At 37.6% G+C, this 10,417-nt stretch overlaps 1 protein-coding gene across 1 annotated transcript in view; it reads left to right on the top strand.

Annotated features, from left to right (window-relative positions):
* Positions 1-1,756: 1,756 nt before the first annotated feature.
* LOC127545452 (P2X purinoceptor 7-like) overlaps positions 1,757-10,417 on the top strand; it is a 31,926-nt gene continuing 23,265 nt past the window's right edge. The window contains exons 1-3 of the mRNA XM_051972759.1: positions 1,757-2,818; positions 4,301-4,445; positions 8,891-8,959. Coding sequence (XP_051828719.1) covers positions 2,649-2,818; positions 4,301-4,445; positions 8,891-8,959 — 384 coding nt within the window. The 5' untranslated portion in view covers positions 1,757-2,648. The remainder of the gene's footprint in view (positions 2,819-4,300; positions 4,446-8,890; positions 8,960-10,417) is intronic.

The raw sequence follows: 10,417 nt of genomic DNA, 5'->3' as shown, positions 1-10,417 counted from the left end.
TAATCCTGATGAAAGATAGTAGTTATGCTCTTGGGACCCAACTTTTTTTTAAATTTTTATTAAAGCTTCTTATTTTAAAAATATGCATGGATAATTTTTCAACATCAACCCTTGCAAAATCTTGTGTTCCAGTTTTCCCTCCCCTTCCCCCACCCTTCCCCTAGATGGCAAGTAATCCAATATATGTTAAACATGATATTATAGAATATATATTAAATCCAATATATGCATACATATTGTGTATATGCATACACAATTGTCTTGCTGCACAAGAAAAGTCAAATCAAACAGGGAAAAAATGAAAAAGAAAATAAAATGCAAGCAAACCACAACAACAACAACAACAAAAAATAAGAATGCTATGTTGTGAACCATACTCAGTTCCCAGAGACCTGTCTCTGGGTGTAAATGGCTCTCTCCATCACAAGATCATTGGAACTGATTTGGTTCATCTCATTGTTGAAGAGAGCCACATCCATCAGAATTGATCATCGTATAATCTTCTTGTTACTGTGTACAATGATCTCCTGGTTCTGCTCATTTCACTCAGCATCAGTTCGTGTCAGTCTCTCCAGGTCTCTCTGAAAATTCCATAACATTCATATACCATAACTTATTCAGTCATTCTCCCACTGATGGGCATCCACTCAGTTTCCAGTTCTGTGCCACTGGAAAAAGGGCTGCCACAAACATTTTGCATATCTGAGGACCCAACATTTCACTAGAAGTGGAAGTTGGGATATTTGTTTTAGAAAAGGCAGCTTGTATGAGTGATGAGTGACTTGACCTTGTTCAAACAGTGATGAGGTGAAAGAAGGAAGACATTATGAAATCTCAGAACTGGAAGGGACTGTTGGCAGAGGCTAGCTGGGGCATTCTGTCCCTGACCAAGACTCCCTCCAATACATCCCAGAAAAGTGGCCATTTGAAGGCCATCAGTAGAGGGATCCTGTGACTTCTTGAGGAAACATGGTCCATTCTTAGGAAGGACTTTTCTTATTTGCTCACCTTTGGTCCATTGCTCCTGGCTGGGCCTCTTGAGACCAAGAAGAACAAGGCTAATAATCCATAATCCACAACCTTGCAGGTACTTGAATAAAATGATTAATTACATCCCTCTAACACTTCTCTTCTCCAGATTAGCCTACCCACTGCATTCAACAAATCCTCCTATTGCACAGTCTCCAACCTTCTTGTGATCCTGGCCCTTCTCTTATGGATACACTCCAATGTATTCTTTGTATAATATTATCAAAATTGGACAGAACTCCAATCTGAGAAACCTTCAACCTCTTCACTGGTGACTCCTTCCCTAAGGCTGCCATTTTACGAAGGACTTCCGCCACTCTTCTCCTCATTCAGGGCTAGATGCTCTACAGAATCCTCATCTTCTCCTGTTATATTGCCTTTACACAGGTTCCCTTCCTCCATGGGAGTGCTGGTAAATGTTTAATAACCAGCTCTCTGAGGGAAAAAAATGTATGCAGGTCACACTTGTAAGTTTATTCTGCTTTGTTCACATTTCTTCCATCATTTTCTTAATTCTAGATAATTAACAAAACAATAAATTGAGTGTTGATTTGTAGTACTTGCTGATTTAAGAGTTGTAAATGATCATTTTTAAAAATTAAACTACCTGATTTGATTTTTCTTGTGTGGCAAGATAATTGTATAAATATGTAAAATGCATATGTTGGATTTAACATATATTTCTACCATGTTTAACATATATTCGACTACTTGCTATCTAGGGGAAGTCATGGGGAAAGGGAAGAAAATTGGAAGTACAGGGTTTTGCAAAGGCTAATGTTGAATAATTGTCCACGCATATGTTTTGAAAAATAAAAGGCTTTAATAAAGAAAAAAATTAAAATTAAATTACCATATCTTTGCAGCTGGCTCCAGTACACCCCTGCCTATTTCCCTTAACTCCCCCCTCTCTTACAAGTTCCTGTTTGTGTTGCCTTCCCCATGAGAATGTAATCTCTTTGAGGGCAGGGATTAACTTGCTTCCTTTTGTTTTTGTCCTTGATGTTTACCACAGTACCTGTCATATTGTAAGTTCTTAATAAAGGATTTATCTATCAATCTATCTATCCATCTAACATCTCTCTTCCTCTCTAATTTTTCTTCTTCTTTCTTTCCTCTCTCTTTAGCCATCCATTTTTTCTCACTCATCTATCCATTTATTTCTTTCCTTCCCTCCCTGTCTCTCTCTCTGTCTGTGTGTGATGTGTTTCTCTCCCTATCTCTGTCTCTTTCTATCTCTCTCTCTCATATATCTCTTATAGATTTTTTTTCTCTATTCATTCTCTCTCTGTCTTTTAGTGTCTTTTTTTTTCTCTCTTTCCCTTCCCCTCCCCTTTCTCCTCCCCTCTCTTTCTCCTCTATCTGTTATATTCTGACCAGAGCAAAGATCAAGGTGTGTCTAAATGGCAAACTATCAGAAAAGATTTTATCTCTAGATCAATCTCTCACCCTGCCAGGTGTTGGGCTCCTTCTTAAGCAAAACTGAAAGTGTTCTGCAAAATTGTCAAAAATCAAGACAGAAGTGCTTCTTAAGTGTTAACACTGCCCTTGTTCAGTCAGCCCTGACAGCACAGAAGAAGAAGTACTTCTGAGCACCATCCACCATCACTATTGCTGCCATGCAGGCAGTCAAGAAACCCCCTGTCCTGACAGCAAGGAAAGGCCTAACGGATTGGTGCTATTCTACTGGTCTGTTCAGTATTCAGACTGAGAAAGCTGTTATGATTCAGAACATCTGGTATGGGAGTGTGAAATGGGCCATTTTTGTGATCATTATCATCTACATTAGGTAAGTCTGTGACCCTAAACTACATTTGCCTTGTAATTCCCCAATCTACCCCTTCAACCCTATGTTCTTCTGCTCCTTTGAATAGGTTACTCTCCTCTAGCAGCTCCTATCCTTACCACCACCACCACTTGCCTTTTTTCATACATTGCCCTTTTCCTTTATTGCCTTCCCTTTCTTTTATCCAAATGCTACCCATCACCCAAAGCCCAGCTCATTTGCCTAACGAATGGCCTTAACTACTCCATCCCACCAATCCATCCTTCTCCATGGAACCCCACTAGAAGTTGGCGTAATGGACTGGTCCATCTTGGCAATCACTCTGGTGTCCAGTACATAATGGGTATGTGATAAATCCTGGTGGATTGACTTTGTGTCTTTTTTCTTCTATGTGAAGTGCTGAGCCCAAATTCAATAAATAATTATTGCCAATTGAATGAATGGAAATGTAGGTCAAATGATATCTACCTTATCTGACACTACGTTTTCTTGCCTATAAAATATATAAAACATAAATATGTTATGTTAACATACATATTATATGACATAATATTATATGATATGTTAATAATGTAATATATTATGAATAATTATATAAATATATCATTATATACATAAAACAATAATAAAATATAAAATACTATCTCATTGACATATTTTCTAGGATAGTAGTACAGTGATTAAAGGCAGTTAGATGGTATAGTGGATTCCAAAATTGAAATCAGGAGGACCTGAATTCCTATCTAGCCTTAGACACTTACTAGCTATGTGATCCTGGGCAAATCATTTAATATCTTTCAGTCTTAGTTTTCTCATCTGTAAAATGAGGGATACCTATCTCTCAGAATTGTCATGAAGATCAAGTGAGATAATACATGTAAAGTGCTTTGTAAACCTTAAATGCCCATATGCAAGCTAATTATTATTAGTGATCATGTGAAATTTATTCGAGGTAATGAGGGGAGAAGGCACTAATAACTGGGAAAGGTCAGGGAAAGTCTCAGTTCAGATTTGAAGGAAACTACTGATGGTGAAGGGGAAATGCATCCCAAGTATGGTGGGGTTGGAACAATACAAAGACCTGGAGGTGGGAGATGGAGTATGTGAAAGAAAATGCTATATAATAAATCAGTCCCTACCCTCAAAGAATTTACATTCCACTGGGAGACATAATATATACACAGATAAGTAAATATGAAGAACAGGAAATATCAGGAAAGATACATAGGAAAGATGCTATAGCTTAGCTGAATGTTGAAAAAAGCTTGCATTAAAAGAAGGGGGAATAATGAAAAGAGATACATTCTGGATAGATATTTATTGAATGAGGACAATCTAGCCTTGAAATTTCATTAGTCTAGAAATCTTTTTTCCCTTCCTCTCTTTTCCACAAATTTTAAGCTAAGAAAGGGCAAGTTCAATTAGAAAAAGGACTTAGAAATAACAGAAAAATGGTTATTTGTCTTTTCTTCTTACCTCATTCAGCTTTTGTTTGTGGAGTGAGAAATTGTATCAACGCAAGGAACCTCTGATCAGCTCCGTGCACACCAAAGTTAAAGGAATAGCAGAGGTGACTGTAGGGAATAATACCAGAGTGTTTGACTCAGCAGATTACACGTTGTCCTTGCAGGTGAGAATTCCTGAATTCCCATGCACAAGACTCAGTCTCCTTAAGTATTAACTTTCTCATCCCTCAAAGGTCTTTTTTTTATTTAATTTTTTTCAATTAACAAATACTTATTTTTTTCTCTCTCACTCTCCTCATTAAAAAATAAAAATAAAACAAAACCCTTATATTCAAGATGCACAGTCATTCAAAGCAAATATCCACATTGGCCATGTTGAAATATATATTTTTTTTATTCTGAACTGTGAACCTATCACATCTCTGTTAAGAATTAACCAGCATTCCTCATCACTGAGCCTGCAAAATCCTGTATAGTCATTGTGTTAATCAGTTTATAAATCTTTCAAACTTATTTTTCTTATCCAATTGTTGTGTATAGTATAAACTTTTCTCCTTCTGCTCACTTTCTTCTGCATCAGTTCATATAGCTCTTCCCCAGGTTTCTCTGAAACAGTTGCTTTGATTCTTTTTTTCACAATTTAAAAAATATATTAAAAATGAAGCAGATGTTGTAAGATTAGCATTTGACCTGGCACACCAAACATACCATACTACATGCTTACAGTTAGATACGAGATGACAAAATCCTAAAGAGAGTATGAAGCAACCGGATCCATAAGCTATTTCTCAATTTAGCAGGAACCTTATATCAGAATCATTAAAAAGTCCAACAGACAAATCATTTACTCCAGGATCAGTTCAAGAATCTTGGTCCTGTGATTGGTAACTCACAGGGCTCATTTGTATAAGATAGTTGGAAATCCTAGTTACTCTTAAAAATCTATGTAGTCTGCCATCTAGGGGAGGGGGCTGGAGGGAAGGAGGGGAAAAACTGGAACATAAGATTCTGCAGGGGTCAATGCTGAAAAATTAAACATGCATATGTCTTGTAAATAAAAATCTATAATTTAAAAAATAAATCTATGTAGTAAGGGGCAGCCAGGTGGCTCAGGGTATATCACACGAGATATGGAGTCAGGTGGACCTGAATTTAAATCGCAACTGAGACACTTGACAATTACCAGATGTATGACTTTGGGCAAGTCATGTAACTCCAATTGTCTCCTTCCACCAGAAAAACTAAAAATCTATGCAGTGAATGGCCCACTTATATTTGGTCTCATGACCTTGAACAAGTCATTTAACTCCTATTTACCTGAGTTCCTCATCTCTAAAATGAGGACACAATAGAGATGGAAATGGCTAACCGTTTTAGGATATTTACCAAGAAAACCTCAAGGGGTCAAGTAGAGTCTGACACTATTAAATGACTGAATAATAGCAACAATATGTTAAATACCTGAACACATACTCATATGATACCTATAGATTTGTATATAAACATATACAAATTTCTTTTTTGTGGAGGTAAATATGGTTTTTTAAATTATTATTATGGCTTTTTATTTACAAAACATATGCATGGGTAATTTTTCAACATTGACCCTTGCAAACAATTCTGTTCCACTTCCTTCCCCCCATCCTCTCCCCTAGATGGCAGGCACTCCCATACATGTTAAATATGTTAAAGTTTATGTTAAATCCAATATATTTGTACTTATTTATACAGTTATCCTGTTGCACAAGAAAAATCAGATCTAGAAAGAAGGTAAAAATAACCTGGGAAGAAAAATAAAAATGCAAGCAAACAATAACAGAAGGAGTGCAGATGCTATGTTGTGGTCCACACTCATTTCCAGAATGAGTTGTAGCTGGTTCTTTGATCTTTTTTTATAACACAATAATATTCTGTTCTATTCATGTACCATAATTTGTCCAGCCAATCCTCACTTGATGAGTATCCCTTTAATCTAGTTTTCTGCCTCCACAAAAAAATCAATATTTTTGTTGATATGAAGCCATTTCCTCTTTCTTTGATCTCTTTGGGACATATGTCTAGTTATGGTTAACACTGGGTTAAAGTCTATATGTTTAAAGACTTTTTTGATTGTATCAAAAGTTCACCCATTTCCATCTAGGAACCAGAGCATGGAAACCCTAACCAAAGAACTTAATGTAGGTGGACCCCTCATCTTGCAAACTGTCTACCAAAAAATGCAACTCACTAAACAAGAGAGAACAAGCACAAAATTGTCAAGCCTGTTAACAAATGACCATAGAACCACAGCAGCTCTGTAAATTGCTATTTACTCTTGAAAAAAAAAAAACAAACCACAAAAACTAGAGAGCTCACACATTAACTCTAAAAATATTTTTTTTTAAAAATTTAAAAAGAAAGAAAGAAAACTGAAGAGATAACAGTGGTCATAAGCAAAAGGCTTTCTTTATTTGGTCAGAGGAAGGAAATTAAGACTCACATGTAGGAGCCTTCCGTAGTAGAAGATGCACTTTAGTGTAGATAAATCTCAGTACATTTACCTATGGCCACACAGAAAGCTGAAGCTTTGTTAATGAAGGATAAATTTGATTCAAAGCAGGACTTGATGATGGGGACATGGATACTACAGGGGCTTATCTGAGTTCAGATACCCTCTGGTGCTTGTGGGAAACAATTCTGGAATTTTGCTCTGGCTGAAATCATCCAGAGGATGAGTGCAAAGGATTGTTATTATGTCAAGCTCAGAAAATAGGTTGCTTTCTGTGCCTTAGTTCTGGAAAACAGATATCTCATAATAATAAAAAGAGAGGAATTAAAAGAGAGGGGTGGTCTTGATGTAGGGGTCCGGAAAAGCTCTATCATGCTCACCCAGACCCAGATTAGGGGACAATGGATTTCTTTGCAAAAGCTTTCTTCACCTGACTCTTTACTATCACTTTCTTTAAGATAGAATCAACTTAAAATGACAATGAATATGTCTGATTTACAGCCTTTTCAGAAAGACATTCATATCAAAAGGAAAATACATTTAGCTTGAAAAGAAAGGAATCTTTGGAAAATGCTGTGTGTGCTTATTTATTTTTCATACCAACATTTCCCATATGCCTACTATATATCAGTGATCTGTACTAGGCAATAAGGCTAACAAAGTGTTAAATGAAATCCTGTCCCTGTCCTCAGGGAGTTTACAATTTAGCAGTGTAGAGCATCTTGACATAATGGACAGAGCTTTGGGTCTGCAGTCAGAAAGAGCTTCGTATGAATCCTAGTTTTGTGGGCAAGTAACTTAACTTCTGTCTGCCTCAGTTTCTTTATCCCTAAAATAGGGGAGTTGGTCCATCTGAAATCTAAAGTCTCTCCTAAATTTATCTGTTCTTGAGAGATGACCATGGGGTCACCAAAGGGAATACTGGAGTATAAACAATCCTAGTGAGTCTCAGCCATGTCTCTTGTGTAATTTTTTTCCTGAAAACAGGATCTGATGGAATACCAGGAAGCCCAGGTAGGGAAGGCCATCCTTCCTGTGCATTGATCAATGGGTTTCTTTTACTGCTGACCTGTGTTTGGTCAATTCCCGGCATAAACTGAGTCATCCTAAAGGAATGGACAAATATTCTCCTTGGTGGGTCCCTTGACACAGAGCATCCTGCACCTGGAAGACTGCTTTGAATCGAGTCACGTTATCAAAGGAGAATACCTAGAGTAGTGCCTTCTTTTGTTCTCAGCCTATAAAAACCCCATAGTGGAGTCTCTCCCAGGAAGAGATGCCTTGCCTAGGACCTTCCCGCTTCAGATTGTGCCCTGACCACTGGCTGAGATTTGGGGTTCCCCAATGCAAACCTCAGGTGTTGATGTTTCCCAAAGTGAGAAAGCTTTATGTTGTCTGGTTTTTTTCTTATATTGTCTTTATTGTTATAGCAATCGATGCATTTGTTGATTATGTATTACTTTTATGTTTCCTTTTCCCCTGTATCTTGTTTGAATCAAGGTTCTGAGCAATAATAAACTTACACTCACCCCCCTTTTAAGCCTGTGCCTGTCGAATGTGACTTCCGAACCTAGGTTAACCTTACCTGTGGCCATTCCCTGACTTTGACTAGGGTGAGTGTTAGGAGTAGGGTTAGGGAGTACCATGGTTGGTTGTCTTGGAAGGATAGGTTACCATCCATCGCCCACCCTCCTTATGGACTGATCTGGCCCCAGCTCCTACTTTGGAGACTGTTCTGCTGTTCCTGACTTTGCCTCTCTTTCTACCAGGATGTTTGTCACCACATTTTTCCAGACTTGTTCTTAATAAAGAAAGTAATAGTTTTCCTTAGGAATACTCTCGTCAATGTGTTATCATAACTTGCTTTATGATTCTACTAAACAAGTCTCGGAAATTCTCTCACCAAAATACCTGTCCCAAAATTTTATCTTCCCTCATATGACATACTATTTGTATCCTTATCACTTTAGCATAGTATCCGACATACAGTAGGTGCTTAATAAGTGTCTTTTTATTCATTGATGATAATAATATTGCCACTATTATTATTAACAGCAACGAAAATCTAGAACATTGACAAATTCCCCGTATTTGAAATTTCTGTGCTCTTTTTCTCCTCAGGGAAATTCATTCTTTGTGATCACCAACTTTCTAACTACAGAAGGCCAGACACAGGGGATCTGTCCCGAGGTAAGGGAGGTTCTGAAAGGGTGTGGGGACCCCATGAGGAAACCTGAACAAACAGGTCTGGTAGAGGCAGAAAGGGTGCAATCTGGAACTGAGACACCATCTTTCATGGTCTCTGAAGAGGGTGAGTGAATGAGTGTTTATGTATATGTTTTGGGGAGGAAGGAGGTAAAATAATAAGAAATGAGTATGGACACTCTAGCTACTCAAGGAAGGTAGGAACTGTCTTTCTTTATATTAATTGTAACCTCGACACTTAGCGCAATGCCTGGCACATAGTAGGTACTTAATGAATGTTTATTGAATTGAAATAAAGGCTAGCTTGGGATTTCCCAGGTACAGAAAATTCCCTTATGCTAAATACCTTTCAGAAGATAAGTCTGTACCATCCCAAAAACATCTCAGAAAGTAGCCAATAGCAGAGCTTCTTAAACTTTCCATTAATGATCCCTTTAAGCCCAAGAAATTTTTATGCAATCCCAGATATATGGATATATAAAACAGGTATACAAATCATTTACTGATAATAAATCATAAATTCATTTTAAAACAATTCTTTGGTATAGATATAATTTTACCATTTATTAAAGATGAAAGCAAATTTGCATGTTAATGAAATGGATGTACTTGTTTATTTTTACATAAAAAATGTCAGAATATTTAATATCTTTTACTGTTGCCAAATTTTTCACAACCACCACATTCAGTTACGGAATCCTCTATAGGGTTGCGCCCTACAGTTTAAGAAGCTTTGGCCTAGAGCATTGAGAATTTGAGTGACTTGCCCAATATCCCCTAACTAGTTCTGTATTGAGATGGGATTCAAATCCGGATCTTCTTGGCTCTGAGGTCTGCTTTCCCTTTGAGCTGCTTTTCTGCCATAGATACTCTAGCTCCATTTAGTTAGGAATGACAATGGGGGTCCCTGATGGTTCTTACAGCCCAGAGGTAAACTGAATCTTTCCAGCCCTTCAACTCATGCCAAGCCCAACAGGGAGCTCAACCCTGCTTTGTGTCCTCTTCCAAGAAGGGAAGGACTGCAAGAATCACTGACATTTATATTCTACCACGAAGTCTCAAAGTGCCCTGCATACAAGTTGGTGGAGAATAGGGTACTTTTGGGGTTTTAAGAGAAAGTGATCAATTTGATTAATCAATAACAAAACTCCTGGTGGGGTCAAAAAGCAAAATCTCAGGATCTTAAATGAAATATTATCTCCTCTGTCCTTCACAATGATCCTAGGAGTGTGGGGCCATCATTACTTCCATTTACAGATGTATGAGCTGTGTGACTTGTCCAGGGTCCCGCATCCAGGAAGTACCTGAAGACAGGTTTGAACTTAGTCTATGGGGCACAGTAGATAGAGCACTAGGCTTGAAGTCATTTATTAGATGTATGACTTGGAAAAATCCCTTAATCCTGTTTGCCTCAGTTTCCTCATCTGTAAAATGAGCTGGAAA

This window comes from Antechinus flavipes, chromosome 1, assembly GCF_016432865.1.
Source record: "Antechinus flavipes isolate AdamAnt ecotype Samford, QLD, Australia chromosome 1, AdamAnt_v2, whole genome shotgun sequence".
In the NCBI taxonomy this organism is placed as follows: Eukaryota; Metazoa; Chordata; class Mammalia; order Dasyuromorphia; family Dasyuridae; genus Antechinus; species Antechinus flavipes.
This window is presented reverse-complemented; position numbering and strand designations above follow the sequence as displayed.